Raw genomic sequence first — 22,311 nt, 5'->3', positions numbered from 1 at the left:
TAAAAATTGACAACCTATTTAAAAGTACATCTGAGATCGTGTACATCATTACCGTGAAAGCAATTTGTTATCGCTGGATGTGTAAAGTAGCGCCACTTGGGATCACTACATTGTATTTATATGGTTTATTAGAATCACGGTGAAAGGTTCTTCCTTTGTGTTTCCAAGGGCTGCCACAGACATAAAGCGCTTAAGGGGTCATCTTTCTTATATAGCCACAGAACCTGTGTAATTAATGTGTCCAGAATTAAAGGGATGAGGTGGTAACCTTAGGTGTTTGGAAAGGGTGGTCTTCAGGTTGCCGAATGTCGGGATCCCGGCGCGCAGTATACCGGCGCCAGAATCCTGACACCCGGCAAACCGACAGATATTCTCCCTCGTGGGGGTCCACGACTCCCCTGGAGGGAGAATAAATAGCTAGCGCGCCACCGTGCCCACAGCGTGGCGAGCGCAGCGAGCCCGCAAGGGGCTCATTTGCGCTCGCCACGCTGTCGGTATGCCGGCGGTCAGGCTAGCGGCGCTGGTATGCTGGTCGCCGGGAGCCCGCCCGCCGGCATACCGTACTACACCCGTTAGGCAAGACGTAAGAATACCTAAGAACGCTTATATTACACTTACAGATTAGCCAGTGAGGGGCTGCCAGCACATGTCACGATACACAAGTGATATCAGCTCTCACTTTACACAAAGAGCATTAAACCAGTCTGTAAGGTGCATGTGATTTATCAGAACAAACGTGGAAACTGAATTTTAAATTGTAATTTTCATTCATGGCAAAGAAAAAGTAAGAGATACATGTAAATATATAGTGTTCTTCCTAAAAATGCTCACTATTACAAACAGGATTTGTACACTGGTAGAGGATGTATTTTTGGGACATCTCATGCTGTGGCCAAAGAAACACCGTGCTCACCAGTCCATTTGTGATTTTCTTTTTCCACCAGAGGGCACCTGGAAAAGGCCGTCACTGGCAACAGTAAGAAAGTTCTTGCCATTAAATGAATTAAGCAGTATCCATAAAATGCACAACATTGGGCCTAATTCAGACTTGGCTGCTAATGCACCCACAAATCGCTGGGGGTGTGCCGGGAGAGTTTTTCGGGGTGGCTGCGCTGATGCGACATGCTGCCGCTCAGATTTAAAAAAAGGCGGCGGTTTGCCGATAGCACAGGTAGTCTACACTGACAGGGGTCAACATTAATTTGATGCATCCGCAACTAAATGGTATACGCATCGTGAGGCGATGCTACACATGATGGCCGGCCCCCAGCGTGAAGAAATGGAAGCGGATTTTCCAGCACATGCAGCGATCTGTGTCCATCTCTGAATAACCCCCATATTGTAAGCCATGTGGAGTTAGAAGTACATCTGTGGTTTGTGCAATGATAAGCATGGATGAAGAGGCCTATCAGCAGCACTATCTAGCCACTTCTGATTGGTGGAGTGTGTACCGAACCCTCCAACAGAGAGTACTGATTACATCAGAACACGGCTGTATTACATGAAGTCACGGCCGTCTATTCACATTACTTACAATAATTGGCATTTCCATTTGGACTATGGCGGGACAAAAGATTTCCATTTGATTTGAGGCTCGCGTCCGTGGTCACCAGGACCCAGTCCTGAATGCCGAACCTGTGACCCTCCAGGAGGTGAGCACTGCGCAGCCACCACAGGAGAGACACCCTGGCCCTGGGAAACAGGGTGATCCGTTTTTGCATGTGTAGATGGGACCCGGACCATTTGTCCAATAGGTCCCATTGAAAGGTCCTTGCATGGAACCTGCCGAAGGGGATGGCCTCGTATGAAGCCACCATCTTCCCCAGAACCCTCGTGCAATGATGCACTGAAACCTTTTTTGGCTTCAATAGGTTCCTAACCAGAGCTTCTAGCTCCTGAGCCTTCTCCACTGGAAAAAAAAACTATTTTTTGGTCTGTGTCTAGAATCAGGCCCAAAAAGACCGGACGCGTTGCAGGGACTAGCTGGGATTTCGGTAAATTGAGACTCCAGCCGTGCCTCTGCAACGTCTTCACGGACAGAGACAGCGTGTCCAGCAACTTCTCCCGAGATCTTGCCTTTATGAGGAGATCGTCCAAGTACGGGATAATTGTGACGCCCTGCCTGCGCAGGAGCACCATCATTTCCATTACCTTGGTGAAAATTCTCGGGGCCGTGGAAAGACCAAACGGCAAAGTCTGAAATTGGTAGTGACAGTCCTGTACTGCAAGTCTCAGGAACGCCTGGTGAGGAGGGAAAATCGGAACATGAAGGTACGCATCCTTTATGTCCAGGGACACCATCCAATCCTCTCCCTCCAGGCTGGCAATGACCGCTCTGAGCGATTCCATTTTGAACTTGAACCTCTTCAGTACAGGTTCAGGGATTTCAGATTTAAAATGGGTCTGACCAAACCGTCCGGTTTCGGTACCACAAACAGGGATGAATAATAACCCTCTCCTTTCTGGAGATGAGGAACTTTGACTATCACCTGTTGAACGTACAATTTGTGAATTGCAGCTAACACCAGCTCCCTCTCCGACGGGGAAGCCGGCAGAGCCGATTTGAAAAACCGGCGAGGAGGCATGTCTTCGAATTCCAGTCTGTATCCCTGGGAAACAATCTCTATTGCCCAGGGATCCACCTGTGAGAGAACCCAGACGTGGCTGAAAAGATGAAGACGTGCCCCCACTTGATCTGACCCCCTCCCCGGAAAGCCCCAGCGTCATGCGGTGGACTTTGCGGAAGTAGGGGAGGACTTCTGCTCTTGGGAACTAGCCGAGTGCAGCTTTTTACCCTTGCCTTTACCTCTGGAAACAAAGGACGATCCTCGTACCTTCTTGCTTTTATTGGAACGAAAGGACTGCATTTGATAATGTGGTACCTTCTTAGCATGCTGCGGGGGAACATAAGGTAAAAAATTCGATTTACCGGCCGTAGCAGTAGAGACAAAGTCCGAGAAGCCTTCTCCAAACAACTCCTCCCCCTTGTAAGGCAATGACACCATATGCCGCTTTGAGTCGGAGTCTCCAGTCCACTGTCGGGTCCACAAGAGTCGCCTAGCAGAAATGGACATAGCGTTTAATCTGGAGCTTAGTAAACAAATGTCTCTCTGAGCATCCCTCATATACAAGGCAGAATCTCTGATATGCTCAATGGTATCCCTATCTAAGGTGTCAAATTCCGTAGATAAGGAGTCTGCCCATGCCACGACAGCACTACAAACCCAGGCCGACGCCATGGCTGGTCTAACGATAGTTCCTGAATGTGTGTAAATGTGCTTCATGGTAATTTCCTGCTTGCGATCAGCAGGATCCTTGAGGGAAGCAGTATCCAGAGAAGGCAGTGCCACCTTCTTGGATAAGTGTGTCAGTGCCTTGTCTACTTTAGGCGAAGATTCCCATCGTATCCTATCCTTCTGTGGAAAAGGATACGCCATAAAAATCCTTTTGGGAACATGTAGTCTCCTATCCGGAGACTCCCAAGCCTTTTCGCACAATTCGCTTAGCTCACATGAGGACGGAAACGTGACCTCAGGCTTTTTCCCTTTATACATGTGAACCCTCGTGTCAGGGACAGGGGGTTCCTCAGTGATATGCAATACCTCTTTTATGGCAATAATCATGTATCGAATACCCTTTTTCACCTTGGGCTGTAATTTTGCATCCTCATAGTCGACACTAGAGTCAGTATCTGTGTCGGTATCTGTGTCAGCGACCTGGGATATGAGGCGCTTTTGAGACCCTGAAGGTCCTGGCGCCACAGGGACAGGCATGGTCTGGCTACCTGACTGATCCCTAGCTTCAGCCTTGTCTAACCTTTTATGCAGGAGATTCACATTTGCATTTAAGACATTCAGCATATCCACCCAGTCCGGTGTCGGCGTAGCCGACGGCGACCTGACATTCAAACACTCCCCTCCACATTAAGCGAGCCTTCCTCGTCAAACATGTCGACACACACGTACCGACACTTCACACACACAGGGAAACTCTTTTCTGAAGACAGTATCCCCTTTAAGGCCCTTTGGAGAGAGAGAGAGTATGCCAGCACACACCCCAGCGCAATGACCCTGGAGACCAACACAAAATGTTTTGCCCCCAGCAGCGCTGTATAATATCTTATCCGCCAATTATGTGCCACCCCCCCCCCTCTTTTAAACACCCCTTCACCGTGTGTAAGCAGGGGAGAGTCCGGGGAGCTTCCTCTCAGCGTTCTGTGGAGAAAAAATGGCGCTGGTGAGTGCTGAGGGAGAAGCCCCGCCCCCTCGGCGGCGGGATTCTGTCCCACTCAAAGTTATTGAAAAATGGCAGGGGCTCTTTTATATACATGTACAGTGCCCACCTGTACATGTATATTGTCTTTTGCCATAAGAGAGGTGTTATATTGCTGCCCAGTGCGCCCCCCCTGCGCCCTGCACCCGCACAGTGACAGGAGTATGTGAGGTGTATGGGATCAATGACGCACAGCTGCAATGCTGTGCGTTACCTCAGTGAAGCTCTGAAGGCTTCTGCCGCCTGAGACGTCTTCTGACTTCGTTTCTTCTGGCTCTGTGAGGAGAACGGCAGCGCGGCTCTGGGGGTGGACGCCCAGTAAGAACCTGTGTTCACCCCCTCTGGAGCTAATGGTGTCCAGTAGCCGAGGAAGCAGAGCTTATCATTTAAGAAAGTCTGCCCCTCTCTCCTCAGTCCCTCGATGCAGGGAGCCTGTTGCCAGCAGTGCTCCCTGTAAAAATTTAGAAAAAATCCAAACAAAAATGCTTTCTATGCAGAGAACTCAGGGGAGCTCCCTGCAGTGCACCCATCTCGCTCTGGGCACAGTGTAAAACGGAGGTCTGGAGGAGGGGCATAGAGGGAGGAGCCAGTGCACTCCCAGAATCCAAAGCTTTCTTAAAGTGCCCTATCTCCTGCGGAGCCCGTCTATTCCCCATGGTTCTTACGGAGTCCCCAGCATCCTCTAGGACGTTAGAGAAACAACAAATGTAGAAGTATGGGAACTTAATGACATTTTATATGGAACACTTAACTTTCACTTATTAACACCACTACTATATCAAGACAATATTCTCTCTTGTGCGTATGAATCTTCATGATATTGTTATTATGGGCCTGATTCAGAGATGTGCATGAATTTGATGTGAACACAGATCTCCAATGTTTAACATTTGCACAGGCACAGAAGCCACACGGTGCATTACACATCCTGCTCTGTGATTGACATGCTGCCGACGTTTGGGGGTGCCAACACGCAGTTCTCCAGAGAACTAGAGAGTGTCGGCCTAGTTTTCCGGGCATACAGAAGCCAGTGGCTGCATCCCCAGACAGAGCTTCACTGTATATCCTGAGTAACCTCAGGATGTCCGGTGTTCTGCTGCTGCGTCGAATCATCTGCATGAACACAGAAGCCGGGGAGTGGGCGTTGTTTTACTTAAGACGCCTCCTGCGGCTTTTGCCTAATTTCACACAGCAGCTGCGTACAAAGACACAGCGCTTGTGTGAATAGCGGCCACCTCTGAATCAGCTGCATTGTGTACAAAGAGTGTAAAGTGACTTTAGCAGTTGCGGTGTGTGTGTCACCCCTGTCCGCAAGCTCTCCACCCTGGTGGAGCATAAAGTATACATACTTTACATCAGGTACCGGCCTTTGTTTTCTCTGAATATATGTGGAGTTGCATCCAACTCAACAAATGCCTCCAATTGTAAAAATACCCACAAGCATTGCAATATTTTACCTATGCATGTTCTGCACACATTGGGCCTCATTCAGATGCAGTCGCAAAGCGGTTGAAGTACATAAATCGGTCAATGTTCTCTTACTGCGCATGCATCTGAGCCGCACTGAGCGTGTGCAGCGAGTAAATAGCAACTGTTGTAGCAATGAGGCAATAGTCACAAAATGAGTGACAGGTAGACAGCATTTGGGGTGGTAACGGGGAGTGATTGGGTAACTGCTGGCATGTCATGGCCATTCAGACAGCGTTTTCTGCGCATGCATAAATTAGCAGTTGCAATCTTACTTGCTACCGGAGAGGAGCTTAGCCTGCGCGTTTACAGAGGCATTGCGCGATGACCTGATAGGAGACAATGGTACCGATGTATCAGCAGTTATATGCTGTCAGATGGAAGTTATGAGACAGCAGTGGGCATCCCTACACCCAGGTTAGCTTCTGCACATATTAGCATATAGTTGCAATTGCAGACAACAAAAAACAGCAACTGCAAACACATCAACAGCCACATCTGAATGGTGACCATTGTCTACTTCTAAAGGAGTCACACAATAAAACAAACAAGTCCTTAGTTGTGCAGTGTGTCACCAGTGTGGGGTTACGTGGTTATAACACGCGCTTTAATGTTACTTAGAGCAGCAGCAAATCACTCCTGAAAATTGCCAGAGAGACATCACTAGAAGGATAAAGATAGGGAAAACGAGTCAGTCAAGTTGCACCAGTTATGCAACTATGAACCTTGCCATATACACAATGATCGTGACCAGTAGAGATTTCTTTTTTGGTGCCCAGTAGGCTCTACAGGGTTTTTTTTTTTAAAGCATCCAGACCTCAAGAAGCAACAGTGATGGTTCTTTCTACAGAGCTCTCTCATTTTCAGCCATTTTTCTCTGTTTAGTTTTCCTTATTGTGACGCACTCTTGCAACATATTTTCAGCTGCAGTTTCACCGTTTTTGGCGATTTGGAATCCTTGTGGCCCATTACAAATGAACGTTATGGTAAGAACTTACCGTTGATAACGTGATTTCTCTTATGTCCACAGGTATCCACAGGATAACATTGGGATATTGTCGAGCGACAGCGAAAATGGCACCAACACGGTCACGAGCTTTCTGGCCTCCCAGGATGCATTGGGGCCTCCACTATATAGTCCCGCCCACTGATTCAGTCAGATCAGTTTTTTCCACAGCGATTATAGGCAGGAACATTAGGTAGAGACCTGTACAGGCGATAAGAACACACATGCACACCCTTCCATACAAGAAGGAAGAGGTTTTTAGTGTTTGTCTAGATCCTCAAATCAGATGCGTCCGGGTGGGATCCCTGTGGATACCTGTGGACATAAGAGAAATCACGTTATCAACGGTAAGTTCTTACCATAACGTTCATTTCTCTGGCTGGGTCCACAGGATTATCCACAGGATAACATTGGGATTCCCAAAGCCATTTTAGTGGTGGGGACGCTCCTGATTGCACAGGAGGACCTTTCGCCCGAAGTCTGCGTCATGAGAGGCAAAAGTATCCAAGGCATAATGTCTGATGAATGTGTTTATGGAAGACCATGTGGCTGCCTTACATATCTGTTCTGCTGATGCACCCTGTTGTGCTGCCCAAGAAGGACCTACCTTACGTGTAGAGTGTGCAGAGACATTAGCCGGAGTAGGGAGATCTGCATGAGAATAAGCTTCAGATATTACCATTCGGAGCCATCTCGCCAGCGTCTGTTTACTAGCAGGCCAACCTCTCCTATGGAATCCGTAGAGGATGAAGAGGGAATCTGTTTTCCTGATGGCACTAGTACGATCTATGTAGATTTTTAAAGACCGGACCACGTCCAGTGACGCTTCTCCCGCAGATAGTCCCGATACCTGAAAAGCTGGGACTACAATCTCTTCATTCAGGTGAAACTTTGACACCACCTTTGGAAGATAACTAGATCTCGTTCTGAGAACTGCTCTGTCTGGAAAAAAACTTAGGAAAGGAGACTTACATGATAATGCTCCTAAATCTGACACTCTTCTGGCTGACGCCATTGCCAGTAAAAAAAGAACTTTAACCGTTAACCACTTAAGATCTGCTCTCTCAAGTGGTTCAAACAAAGGACCCTGGAGAAATTTAAGAACTAAATTCAAATCCCAGGGAGCTGCAGGAGGAACAAATGGAGGTTGAATATGTACTACTCCTTGGAAAAAAGTACGTACATCCTGTAGGTCAGCAATCTTCTGCTGAAACCATACAGTCAACGCTGAGACTTGCACCCTCAAGGAAGCAACCTTCAACCCCTTATCCAATCCTGCCTGCAGAAAATCCAAAATTCTAGCTACTTTAAAGGCTCTTGGATTGTAAATTTTTCCAGAACACCAATGAATATAGGCTTGCCATATTCTATGATATACACGGGCCGAAGAAGGCTTTCTTGCTCTAAGCATGGTTTGGATTACTTGCTTTGAAAATCCTTTAGCCTCTAAGATAGAGGTTTCAACAGCCACGCCGTCAAAGACAGGCGATCCAGATGACTGTGACAACAAGGACCCTGCATTAACAGATCTGAACGTTGAGGGAGCAGTATCGGTGCTTCCACGGACATTCTCCACAGATCTGTGTACCAATGCCTTCTTGGCCAAGCTGGAGCTATTAGAATGATTGCTCCTTTTGCCTGTTTCATCTTTCTCACTACTCTGGGTAACAGAGATATTGGAGGGAACAGATATGCCAGCTGAAACCTCCATTCTACTGACAGTGCGTCTACCAGGACTGCTCCTGGGTCCCTTGTTCTTGATCCGTACCTCGGAACTTTGTTGTTTAGACGAGACGCCATAAGGTCTATCTCCGGTAGACCCCATCTGTTCACCAGTGTTTGAAACACTTCTGGGTGTAGTACCCATTCGGTTTCCTGAATGGTGTGCCGACTGAGAAAATCCGCTTCCCAATTTAGTACACCCGGGACAAATACTGCTGACAATGCTGGGAGATGGAGTTCTGCCCACTTTAGAATGGGAGTTACTTCCTCCATCAGACTCTTGCTGTGAGTCCCTCCTTGATGATTTAGGTATGCTACTGCCGTCGCATTGTCTGAGCGGATCTGGACTGGTCTTCCTTGTAGATTGTCCTTTGCCTGAACTAGGGCCAAGTAAATGGCTCTTATTTCTAACAGATTTATCGGCAGGCGACTTTCCCTTGCGGTCCATTTTCCCTGGAACCAAAGGCTTCCGAGTACCGCCCCCCAACCTTGCAGGCTGGCATCTGTCGTCAGGACTTGCCACTCTTTTATCCAAAAGGGTCTCCCCTTGTTTAAATGGTCTGTCTGTAGCCACCATGCTAGAGACCTTTTTACATTTACTGGAATCTTTATCATCTGCTTCTTTATTGTTTGATGATTTCCGTTCCATTTTGTCAAAATGAGATGCTACAATGGTCTGGAGTGGAATTGCGCATATTCCACCATGTCGAACGTTGATACCATCAGACCCAACAGCCGCATTGCTGCATGGACTGACATTGTCTGGGCTTGCAACGCTTCCTGAGCCATGACCTGCACCTTGACTATTTTCTTCTCTGGTAAGAGAACTCTCTGTAGGTCTGAATCCAATATGGCTCCCAAATGAACCATCCGCTGTGATGGATTCAGGGACGACTTCTCCCAATTTATGAGCCACCCGTGTCTCTGTAAACAAACTATCGTCTGTTGGAGATGGCTCAACAGTAAATCTTGCGACTGTGCTAAGATTAATAGGTCGTCTAGGTATGGGAATATCCTTATCCCTTGTTTGCGCAGACAAGCTGCCATAACCACCATGATCTTGGTAAACACCCTGGGTGCTGTAGCTAGCCCGAAGGGCAGAGCTTGGAACTGGAAGTGTTCCTTGAGGATGGCAAACCTGAGGTAACACTGATGTGATAGTGCTATAGGCACATGTAGGTAAGCATCCCGCACATCCAGAGATACCATATAGTCTCCCGGTTCCATAGCCAACATTATGGAGCGTAACGTCTCCATGTGGAACTTCGGGATCCATATGTAATTGTTCAACATCTTCAGATTTAGAATTGGTCGATATGACCCATTTGGTTTCTGGATTAGAAACAGATTGGAGTAATACCCCTGTCCCTTTTGTGATGGAGGTACTGGGACAATCACACCTGACTGCAGTAATTTTTGGACTGCTTCTTGCAGGGCATTGGCCTTCGACTCTATACGAGACGGGCTGGTGCAAAAAAATCTTTGAGGAGGCTGCCTCCTGAATGGGAACCCATACCCCTGAGATACTACCTTCTGCACCCAGGCATCTGTTGTTGACTGTTGCCATGTGTGTGCAAATTGCAGGAGTCGGCCCCCAACCCTGGAATCCTCCAGGCGGAGGCCCGTCTCTTCAGGCTGAGGGCTTTTGTTCAGGTTTGGAAGCTGGCTTTTTGCTAGCCCACTGCTTCTTACCCCTGGATTTAAACTGGGGTTGTTTAGGCTCCTCTTTACCTTTCGCTTTGCTTTGCCAGTGAAATGAGCGAAATTTTAAACCCTTGGACTTAGGGTTGTAGGTAGCCGGAAATCTGACCTTCTTCGATTCAGCCTCTGACTCTAGGATATCCGATAAAGGTTTTCCAAATAATATATTACCCATGAAAGGCAATGCTTCCAATTCCTTCTTGGACTCCGCATCTGCCTTCCAGGTCCGTAGCCAGACTGCTCTGCGAGCGACTACTGCCAGGGCTGAAGCTTTAGAAGCAACAGTGCCTACATCAATGGCTGCTTCTTCTAAATACTGGGCAGATTGTCTTAAACGGCAAAGACGATCCTCTTGCTCCCTAGTAGGAGAGGGGATGTCATTCTCTAGTTCCTCTATCCATTCGCCCATTGCCTTTGCTACCCAGGCCGAAGCCATAGCAGGTCTTACCACTGCACCCACAAGAGAAAAAATATTTTTCAATAGGCTCTCTACCCTCCTGTCTGTGACATCATTCAAAGAGGTAGATGACAGTGGCAAAGCAGATTTGTGCACGAGTCGCAGAACATGTGCATCTACTTTTGGAGGAACTTCTCTCTTCGAACAATCTCCAGCAGGAAATGGATAATAAGAATCCCATCTCCTAGGAATCATACTTTTTACCGGGCGCTGCCCAAGACTCATCCATCATTTCCGTCAACTCCTCTGACACTGGAAATTCAGCTTTCACTGACTTTGTTCGTTTGAATACAGGTGCTTTTGCTTTTAACGCTGTCTTGGCTGGTTCTTCCAGAGAAAGCACAGCCTTTACTGCATTAATGAGTTCAGCTACATCATCTGAACTAAAGCTCTGCGACTGATCATCATACGGAGTTGAATCTATTGTTTCCGCATCATCATCCGATGTATCCTCTTGTGTAGTCTGCCATACAGACGTATCTGTCTTAGTCTTACCTACCCCTTGGTTGCTTGTAGAGGCTACTGGAACCAAACCATAGGAAGGGAGCTGCATGTATGGGTTCATAGTGTAACCTAACCCCTGAGGTGGTGCTACTGGAGCTAACCTGTCCGCTATTGAAGACAGAGTCTTTGCGAACATATTCCATGGTGTCTCTACTGGAGGTTGAACTAACTCCTGTTTTTTACTTCGCTGAAAAGCGAAACAGTTTGCACACAAACCCTCATAAGTGACCAATTGAATCATATCAATTACCCCTGACTTACAAGATAAGCATGTTAGGGCTGTAGGAGTGCTTGACAAATTCTCCTCATCACTTTTGCCGCTCACAGACATTTTTTCTGATATTGACTACACAATTTTGTGACTGAACCACACCCTATAATCAGTATATAGAGGTGAAATCAATCTGACCACAGTGCACCTGATTTGAGGGTCAGAACAGGACTGACATTACACAGAAAAGTCAGCACACATACTAGCAGTCAGTCACATGTTAAAGCATTAGACATTGCCATATGAGAATACAACCTCCATAATAACTTATACATAAGTAGGAAATTTGTACTTCTGTTTAACTGGTTCTTTTTCAACATAACATGCAGAAAACACAGTAATATACAGGTCTCATATGCAATAGGTACTAAAAATTAACAGTGCACACTAAGAAGTAGAAGGAATTTTTAGTCCTGTATACCCTGCCTCCAGGGAGCGGGATACAGGGAGACTCACCACACTTCCATATCCAAGCAAAGACGCTCGTAAGACGCTGAGTGGATTCAGACGCTACTGGTGTACACTGCCGCTCTTGGTAACTGATAACGGACACGGACGTTCACCAACGGACACGGACGCTGAGCGACTCCACGTGCATGCAGACGCTAAAGGCCTGCGACTCGGTCTGGGCGGGTTTATATCCAGTGTACACAACTGCAGCGTCTAAGCTGCGACCGAGTACCCTCGTGGTAGCGTCTGAGCCGGAAGTGAGGTCATTCAGTTCATGAAACGAGAGACCCGCGGGAACTGGCCATGAACTCGGAGGAGGGACGGCCAGGAGAGCGTCTGAAACCCCCTGTTGACTTAAACTCCCAGGATCGCGGCCTCACCTAGTCCTGGCGCCTATGATCCCCGGAGCGTATCGCTGTCACACTCGAGATGTTCGGCGCATCAACACGCCGTTTGTAGTCTCCACCAAATCAGCGTAGCTGTGTCCTGACCCCTCTAGTAAGAGGAAGTCCATATACTCACTGTCTCCCCATGCTCCGGCCACAGCCTGGTAACGTCTGCTGGACCTGCTAGAACATCCGACACAGACGCCCGTCGAGACAGCACTGTACCGCGAAGGTAAGCGTTGTTGCGACCCGGTGGGGAGTTGTTGGAGCGACTCTTTCTAATACACGTTTAAGACGCTGTTAAGAGAAGTTGCTCAAACAAAAACAGTAAGTCTATAAAAATAAAGTAATGAAAACTTGAGGCTGCTTTCACAGCAGCCCTGTGACCATGCGGCTTCCTGCCGCACCAAGCAAAAAACTGATCTGACTGAATCAGTGGGCGGGACTATATAGTGGAGGCCCCAATGCATCCTGGGAGGCCAGAAAGCTTGTGACCGTGTTGGTGCCATTTTCGCTGTCGCTCGACAATATCCCAATGTTATCCTGTGGATAATCCTGTGGACCCAGCCAGAGAAATAAATGATATTATGTTTACTTGCATATACAATAAGTAGTAATACTAGTTAGGATCTAGTCTAATTAGTATCAAATTTTACCCTCCAGGTAACATTGCACGGAGATTTCAAACTATTTTCTTTAAGCCACTTAAAAAAAAAAATAAAAAAAAAAAGAATCTCACTGTATCAGTGGGTTCACTACGATATGCCGGCGGTCGGGCTCCCGGCTACCAGCATACCGGCGCCGGGAGCCCGACCGCCGGCTTACCGACAGTGTGGCGAGCGCAAATGAGCCCCATGCGGGCAAGGTGGCACGCTACGCACGCCACACTATTTTATTCTCCCTCCAGGGGGGTCGTGGACCCCCACGAGGGAGAATAAGTGTCGGTATGCCGGCTGTTGGGCTCCCGGCGCCGGTATGCTGGTCGCCGGGAGCCCGACCGCCGGCATACTGAAGACCACCCGTATCAGTGGTATCAAACAACAGCACCTGTTCAACAAAGTGCAACCATATAACCAGTGGCAAATTTCCAACTAGGCATGAGAGGCATGTTCCTAGGGGGTGGCACTTGGATGCTTTTGTTGGTACTGTCAGTCCGAAATGTACCATTAACTGTAAGATATTTCCACATTACTGTACCATATGCCATCTTGCATGGAGTATAAACAGGTAGGACATGCACATACTGCCCCTGTAATCCGTCCTACTTATACCCCGTTTGAACTTACATAGCCATGTCGCACCCGGGAATGTGTACACCAGTGCTCCCCAGGTGCGGCCCAACCCGGCATATTGCCGGGTTGATGACGTCACCACTGACGCTACAGGAGGCGGCGCTTGGAGATGACCCGGCACCTGCAGAAAACAGGAGCTGGGTCGCCTTGACCAAGCTTACCCGTTTACACTGCACTCATCCCGGGTCAATTCCGGCTTCAACCCAGGTCGCAACCTGGGATGAAATGCCGGGACACTCGACCCGGGATATTCCTTTAGGACCCTTTCAGACTAGGCAAAATCCCGAGTTGATGCACGTTCACGTGCAATAAGCCGGGAAATGTTTGCTAGTCTGAAAGTGGTATAAGTAAATATGTAGGCATACAGTATTTAAAAAAAAAAAAAAAAATATGTCATAGCGCCTTTTTTTTTTTTATTAATCTATTAAAAAAAATTGTCTATCATCAAATGAATTCTTATAACCAATTAATTAGAGCAGCCATTACCATTGTGCCTAGGGGCGCCTTCAACCCTAAATCCGCCCCTGCGTATAACCAGATGGATTCCAGGGATTTGAATTCTCCAATCAATGTTAGCAATGACAGTGTGCCCAAATATATAGAGTGCAGTAATGCGCTTTTTATCATGAACTTGTGCAGCTTTTATTTACATTCACTCAACTTAAAAAGTCTACTGATTGCCACAAAGTTAATGTATAAGAAGAGTGTTTGTGTTTTGATTAGATTAAGTAGAACGCACCTACAGTATAGTACACAAGGGACATCGATGAACATTGTTTTGCTAATATCCTTCCCAGGGATGTGTTCTCCAGTTTCCAATACTCTGGGATAGAAAGTTTTAAATGCATCAGCCAGTTAAACAATTAATGCAACTGGGGGATTCAGTAATTAACCACATCCCCTTGCGACTGCTATTCTGGTATAAATGTCCAATCAACGATCTGATGACACAGACATCAGTGACAGAATGACCAAACCCTGTGTAAGTCCATTGCTTTAAAATAATAATAATAATAATCCCGTATTCCTACGTTTGCAGATAGGAAGCCTTCCATGGAAAATGATCACAGGAGGACACAGCGTTGTATGCACACACACAAAGCTTACTCTTCTCAATAGAGGGTGTTTCCACATATTTGAAAAGAGGAATAAGAGAACGACTCAGAGAAAGACAGAGTTTCCAAAAAATTGGGCACTGCTTGGAGAGAGGTATTTTGGTTGGACCCAGGGTAGAGTTCTGTTACCCAGGACTACCTGCAGCTCACTCTTACACAGCAATCATCAGTTTCCTATGGCACACAACCTGTGGCTGTCATGAAGTGATGGACACCTGGGATGTCAGGGATTTATCACCCATGGCAGTGTTTCATGAACCCAGTCCTCCTGGCATCATAACAGTACAGGCTTTAAGGATATCCATCTATGAGCACAGGTGGTATAATCTGGCTCACTGAGGTACTGTACCAATGAAGTCACCTGTTCTCAAGCATGGATATCCTTTAAACCCGGACTGTAGGGTGCCTGGTGGACCGAGGCAGGAAAACTGACCCAAGGGGAGGTCTCTCCCTGCACCATCCTCCTGGCAGGGATTCCTGATGTATCCCCAGTGTGGCACCTTGCCCTCCCTGCACACAGTGGTGATTGCAGTGGTATAAGGCCAGGTGTGTGGCGGCAGGTGTTACTCACTTGTGGCGCTCGAGCTCGCCTCCTCCTTCCGCAGCGGCGATGTCTGCAGTCCCCGCCGGCCGGGACTGGTGAGCAGCACACAGGTGAGCGGGGGGCGGGGCTTGCTGCACCTGTCACCCTCCTCTCACCCAGCGTGCCGATATGTTATGTCATGTTATCTAATGACGCCCTCCTACAGGCGGGCGGGGAGGAGACGGCTCTAACACCCACGGGCCGCCCAGTGACGGCGGCACAGTGCTGACAGGCAGTGCGGCGGGCGCCTAAGTGCCGTACAGTGACACTCTGCTGCTGCTGCTTCTGCTGCTGCGTGACGTGTGAGGACCATACGGAACATGGCGGCCTCCGGAAACAAGTCTGTGCTCTTCGTGTGTCTCGGTAAGTGTTGGCATGTGGTGGGGTTCAGCTGCTTCCCGGGCGCGTCAGCCAAAGGCTGGTGCTGTGGCACGCTGGGACTTGTAGTTCCCCAAGCATTGGCTAGCACTGTGACCACCTGGTCTCCTGTGTGTCTTGTAGGGATAGAGAGGATTGTCACCATTCTTACCTGGGAAGTTGTATAGTCTGCACAGTGTGTGACCAATAGTCGTAGCTTGATAAGTATTAATTGATATTATTTTTGTTCCTCTCCCTGGTGTCTTGCTAGTCATATTGTCATATAATGTGGCCACATACACAGTAGTGCCATATAATGTGGCCACATACACAGTAGTGCCATATAATGTGGCCACATACACAGTAGTGCCATATAATGTGGCCACTTAAGCATCTTCCTCAGGGTGGATCTGCACCTCTACTGGTTTGTTGTGCATGACACTGTTGTTGTTTATCATAAAAATGAAGAAAGCAGAGACTTGCAATGCTGTCCTATGGGGTCTATTTACTAAGCCTTGGAGAGAGAGAAAGTGGGCCGAGATAAAGTACCAACTAACAAGCTCCTAACTCATTTTTCAAACACAGCCTGTAACATGACAGTTAGGAGCTGGTTGGTCCTTTATCTTCATCCGAGGCTTAAGGGGGTTACACACGTAGAGGTGTGTGTTTAAATTCTAAGCAATCTGACTAGATTGCTTAGAAGTTAAGCACACATCGCTCCGTGTGTATAGCCCATAGTGATAGCGATGCACGGCCCTACACGTCGCTATCGCTGACTAGATCAGCCTGCATGCATGTCAAATTGCTCACTTCACCGCTGGATGAAGTGAGCGTTTTGTTTTGTTCTTTCCCCTCGCTCAGCACACATCGCGCTGTGTGGTGAGCATTCTGTGCTAGATCGCTCGGCACACATCTCTACCTGTGTACCCCCCTTTAGTAAATAGACCCCTATATTTTTAAAATAACATGCCATACATACATACTGTACTTACATTCATACAAATACTACACATGATCATACCAAAGTTCATGGCTAAAAAGTGACTTCTGATACCCTTATACAGTACTGTATATTACATTGGGTTGTACAGTACATTTTCTCTGACGTCCTAGTGGATGCTGGGGACTCCGTCAGGACCATGGGGAATAGCGGCTCCGCAGGAGACAGGGCACAAAAGTAAAAGCTTTAGGATCAGGTGGTGTGCACTGGCTCCTCCCCCTATGACCCTCCTCCAAGCCTCAGTTAGATTTTTGTGCCCGGCCGAGAAGGGTGCAATCTAGGTGGCTCTCCTAAAGAGCTGCTTAGAGTAAAAGTTTTGTTAGGTTTTTTATTTTCAGTGAGTCCTGCTGGCAACAGGCTCACTGCATCGAGGGACTTAGGGGAGAGAAGTGAACTCACCTGCGTGCAGGATGGATTGGCTTCTTAGGCTACTGGACACCATTAGCTCCAGAGGGAGTCGGAACACAGGTCTCACCCTGGGGTTCGTCCCGGAGCCGCGCCGCCGACCCCCTTGCAGATGCCGAAAAGTGAAGAGGTCCAGAAACCGGCGGCAGAAGACTTTTCAGTCTTCTGCTATGAAGTGTGCTGACAACAATGGCGCACAGCTGCAGTGCTGTGCGCCATTGTTGTCAGCACACTTCATAGCAGCGGTCACTGAGGGTGCAGGGCGCTGGGGGGGGGCGCCCTGGGCAGCAATGATAGTACCTTATTCTGGCTAAAAATACATCACATATAGCCCCTGGGGGCTATATGGATGTATTTAACCCCTGCCAGGTCTCAGAAAAACGGGAGAAGAAGCCCGCCGAAAAGGGGGCGGGGCCTATTCTCCTCAGCACACAGCGCCATTTTCCCTCACAGAAATGCTGGTGGGAAGGCTCCCAGGCTCTCCCCTGCACTGCACTACAGAAACAGGGTTAAAACAGAGAGGGGGGGCACTTATTTGGCGATATGACTATATATATTAAAATGCTATAAGGGAAAAACACTTATATAAAGGTTGTCCCTGTATAATTATAGCGTTTTTGGTGTGTGCTGGCAAACTCTCCCTCTGTCTCCCCAAAGGGCTAGTGGGGTCCTGTCCTCTATCAGAGCATTCCCTGTGTGTGTGCTGTGTGTCGGTACGTGTGTGTCGACATGTATGAGGACGATGTTGGTGAGGAGGCGGAGCAATTGCCTGTAATGGTGATGTCACTCTCTAGGGAGTCGACACCGGAATGGATGGCTTATTTAAGGAATTACGTGATAATGTCAACACGCTGCAAGGTCGGTTGACGACATGAGACGGCCGGCAAACCAATTAGTACCTGTCCAGGCGTCTCAAACACCGTCAGGGGCGTTAAAACGTCCTTTTACCTCAGTCGGTCGACACAGACACAGACACGGACACTGACTCCAGTGTCGACGGTGAAGAAACAAACGTATTTTCCTTTAGGGCCACACGTTACTTGTTAAGGGCAATGAAGGAGGTGTTACATATTTCTGATACTACAAGTACCACAAAAAAGGGTATTATGTGGAGTGTGAAAAAACTACCTGTAGTTTTTCCTGAATCAGATAAATTAAATGAAGTGTGTGATGATGCGTGGGTTTCCCCCGATAGAAAATTATTGGCGGTATACCCTTTCCCGCCAGAAGTTAGGGCGCGTTGGGAAACACCCCTTAGGGTGGATAAGGCGCTCACACGCTTATCAAAACAAGTGGCGGTACCGTCTCCAGATAGGGCCGCCCTCAAGGAGCCAGCTGATAGGAGGCTGGAAAATATCCTAAAAAGTATATACACACATACTGGTGTTATACTGCGACCAGCGATCGCCTCAGCCTGGATGTGCAGCGCTGGGGTGGCTTGGTCGGATTCCCTGACTGAAAAATATTGATACCCTTGACAGGGACAGTATTTTATTGACTATAGAGCATTTAAAGGATGCATTTCTATATATGCGAGATGCACAGAGGGATATTTGCACTCTGGCATCAAGAGTAAGTGCGATGTCCATATCTGCCAGAAGTTGTTTATGGACACGACAGTGGTCAGGTGATGCAGATTCCAAACGGCACATGGAAGTATTGCCGTATAAAGGAGAAAAAGACAACGTCTTTTCAGCCTCAGTCCTTTCGTCCCCATAAGGGCAAGCGGGCAAAAGGCCAGTCATATCTGCCATGGGATAGAGGAAAGGGAAGAAGACTGCAGCAGGCAGCCCATTCCCAGAAACAGAAGCCCTCCACCGCTTCTGCCAAGTCCTCAGCATGACGCTGGGGCCGTACAAGCGGACGCAGGTGCGGTGGGGGGGGTCGTCTCAAGAGTTTCAGCACGCAGTGGGCTCACTCGCAAGTGGACCCCTGGATCCTACAAGTAGTATCCCAGGGGTACAGATTGGAAATTCGAGACGTCTCCCCCTCGCAGGTTCCTGAAGTCTGCTTTACCAACGTCTCCCTCCGACAGGGAGGCAGTAGTGGAAACAATTCACAAGCTGTATTCCCAGCAGGTGATAATCAAAGTACCCCTCCTACAACAAGGAAAGGGGTATTATTCCACACTATATTGTGGTACTGAAGCCAGACGGCTCGGTGAGACCTATTCTAAATCTGAAATAGTTGAACACTTACATACAAAGGTTCAAATCAAGATGGAGTCACTCAGAGCAGTGATAGCGAACCAGGAAGAAGGGGACTATATGGTGTCCCGGGACATCAGGGATGCTTACCTCCATGTCCCAATTTGCCCTTCTCACCAAGGGTACCTCAGGTTCGTGGTACAGAACTGTCACTATCAGTTTCAGACGCTGCCGGTTGGATTGTCCACGGCACCCCGGGTCCTTACCAAGGTAATGGCCGAAATTATTCTTCTTCAAAGAAAATGGACGATCTCCTGATAGGGGCAAGGTCCAGAGAACAGTTGGAGGTCGGAGTAGCACTATCTCAAGTAGTTCTACGACAGCACGGGTGGATTCTAAATATTCCAAAACCGCAGCTGTTTCCGACGACACGTCTGCTGTTCCTAGGGATGATTCTGGACACAGTCCAGAAAAAGGTGTTTCTCCCGGAGAAGAAAGCCAGGGAGTTATCCGAGCTAGTCAGGAACCTCCTAAAACCAGGAAAAGTGTCAGTGCATCATTGCACAAGGGTCCTGGGAAAAATGGTGGCTTCTTACGAAGCGATTCCATTCGATAGATTTCACGCAAGAACTTTTCAGTGGGATCTGCTGGAAAAATGGTCCGGATCGCATCTTCAGATGCATCAGCGGATAACCCTGTCTCCAAGGACAAGGGTGTTTCTTCTGCGGTGGCTGCAGAGTGCTCATCTACTAAAGGGCCGCAGACTCGGCATTCAGGACTGGGTCCTGGTGACCACGGATGCCAGCCTGAGAGGCTGGGGAGCAGTCACACAGGGAAAAAATTTCCAGGGAGTGTGATCAAGTCTGGAGACTTCTCTCCACATAAATATACTGGAGCTAAGGGCAATTTACAATGTTCTAAGCTTAGCAAGACCTCTGCTTCAAGGTCAGCCGGTATTGATCCAGTGGGACAACATCACGGCAGTCGCCCACGTAAACAGACAGGGCGGCACAAGAAGCAGGAGGGCAATGGCAGAAACTGCAAGGATTCTTCGCTGGGCGAAAAATCATGTGATAGCACTGTCAGCAGTGTTCATTCCGGGAGTGGACAACTGGGAAGCAGACTTCCTCAGCAGGCACGACCTCCACCCGGGAGAGTGGGGACTTCATCGGGAAGTATTCCACATGATTGTGAACCGTTGGGAAAGACCAAAGGTGGACATGATGGCGTCCCGCCTGAACAAAAAACTGGACAGGTATTGCGCCAGGTCAAGAGACCCTCAAGCAATATCTGTGGACGTTCTGGTAACACCGTGGGTGTACCAGTCGGTGTATGTGTTCCCTCCTCTGCTTCTCATAACCAAGGTACTGAGAATTATAAGACGTAGAGGAGTAAGAACTATACTCGTGGCTCCGGATTGGCCAAGAAGGACGTGGCACCCGGAACTTCAAGAAATGCTCACAGAGGACTCATGGCCTCTGCCGCTAAGAAGGGACTTGCTTCAGCAAGTACCAGGTCTGTTCCAAGACTTACCGCGGCTGCGTTTGACGGCATGGCGGTGGAACGCCAGATCCTAAGGGAAAAAGGCATTCCGGAAGAGGTCATTCCTACCCTGGTCAAAGCCAGGAAGGAGGTGACCGAAAAACATTATCACCACATGTGGCGAAAATATGTTGCGTGGTGTGAGGCCAGGAAGGCCCCACGAAGAAATTTCAACTCGGTCGATTCCTGCATTTCCTGCAAACAGGAGTGTCTATGGGCCTCAAATTGGGGTCCATTAAGGTTCAAATTTCGGCCCTGTCAATTTTCTTCCAGAAAGAATTGGCTTCAGTTCCTGAAGTCCAGAAGTTTGTCAAGGGAGTATTGCATATACAACCCCCTTTTTGTGCCTCCAGTGGCACTGTGGGATCTCAACGTAGTTCTGGGATTCCTCAAATCACATTTTAAACCGCTCAAATCTGTGGATTTGAAATATCTCACATGAAAAGTGACCATGCTGTTGGCCCTGGCCTCGGCCAGGCGAGTGTCAGAATTGGCGGCTTTGTCTCACAAAAGCCATATCTGATTGTCCATTCGGACAGGGCAGAGCTGCGGACTCGTCCCCAGTTTCTTCCTAAGGTGGTGTCAGCGTTTCACCTGAACCAGCTTATTGTGGTACCTGCGGCTACTAGGGACTTGGAGGACTCCAAGTTGCTAGATGTTGTCAGGGCCCTGAAAATATAGGTTTCCAGGACGGCTGGAGTCAGGAAAACTGACTCGCTGTTATCCTGTATGCACCCAACAAACTGGGTGCTCTTGCTTCTAAGCAGACGATTGCTCGTTGGATTTGTAGCACATTTCAACTTGCACATTCTGTGGCAGGCCTGCCACAGCCTAAATCTGTCAAGGCCCATTCCACAAGGAAGGTGGGCTCATCCTGGGCGGCTGCCCGAGGGGTCTCGGCATTACAACTCTGCCGAGCAGCTACGTGGTCGGGGGAGAACACGTTTGTAAAATTCTACAAATTTGATACCCTGGCTAAAGAGGGCCTGGAGTTCTCTCATTCGTTGCTGCAGAGTCATCCGCACTCTCCCGCCCGTTTGGGAGCTTTGGTATAATCCCCATGGTCCTGACGGAGTCCCCAGCATCCACTAGGACGTCAGAGAAAATAAGATTTTACTTACCGATAAATCTATTTCTCGTAGTCCGTAGTGGATGCTGGGCGCCCATCCCAATTGCGGATTGTCTGCAATACTTGTACATAGTTATTGTTACAAAAATCGGGTTATTGTTGTTGTGAGCCATCTTTTCAGAGGCTCCTCTGTTATCATACTGTTAACTGGGTTCAGATCACAGGTTGTACAGTGTGATTGGTGTGGCTGGTATGAGTCTTACCCGGGATTCAAAATCCTTCCTTATTGTGTACGCTCGTCCGGGCACAGTATCCTAACTGAGGCTTGGAGGAGGGTCATAGGGGGAGGAGCCAGTGCACACCACCTGATCCTAAAGCTTTTACTTTTGTGCCCTGTCTCCTGCGGAGCCGCTATTCCCCATGGTCCTGACGGAGTCCCCAGCATCCACTACGGACTACGAGAAATAGATTTATCGGTAAGTAAAATCTTATTATTTGTTATGCTGGCCATATACTAGGTCGATATTCTGTATGAATACACAATATCGATGATCATTTGACCCAT

General features: G+C 48.2%; 2 protein-coding genes across 3 annotated transcripts in view; one reads left to right on the top strand and one right to left on the bottom strand.

The window, feature by feature from the left end:
• SH3YL1 (SH3 and SYLF domain containing 1) overlaps positions 1-15,378 on the bottom strand; it is a 297,391-nt gene extending 282,013 nt beyond the window's left edge. Inside the window, exon 1 of the mRNA XM_063915498.1 lies at positions 15,215-15,378. Coding sequence (XP_063771568.1) covers position 15,215 — 1 coding nt within the window. The 5' untranslated portion in view covers positions 15,216-15,378. The remainder of the gene's footprint in view (positions 1-15,214) is intronic.
• A 10-nt stretch (positions 15,379-15,388) lies between these two features.
• ACP1 (acid phosphatase 1) overlaps positions 15,389-22,311 on the top strand; it is a 107,816-nt gene continuing 100,893 nt past the window's right edge. The window contains exon 1 of one of the 2 annotated variants that reach the window (XM_063915501.1): positions 15,389-15,589. In XM_063915501.1, coding sequence (XP_063771571.1) covers positions 15,547-15,589 — 43 coding nt within the window. In that variant the 5' untranslated portion in view covers positions 15,389-15,546. The remainder of the gene's footprint in view (positions 15,590-22,311) is intronic. The other variant, XM_063915500.1, reaches the window with a different exon arrangement.

The sequence above is a fragment of the Pseudophryne corroboree genome, chromosome 4, assembly GCF_028390025.1.
Source record: "Pseudophryne corroboree isolate aPseCor3 chromosome 4, aPseCor3.hap2, whole genome shotgun sequence".
NCBI lineage: Eukaryota > Metazoa > Chordata > Amphibia > Anura > Myobatrachidae > Pseudophryne > Pseudophryne corroboree.
The sequence above is the reverse complement of the archived record's forward strand: the minus strand, read 5'-3'. Positions and strand labels throughout refer to the sequence as shown.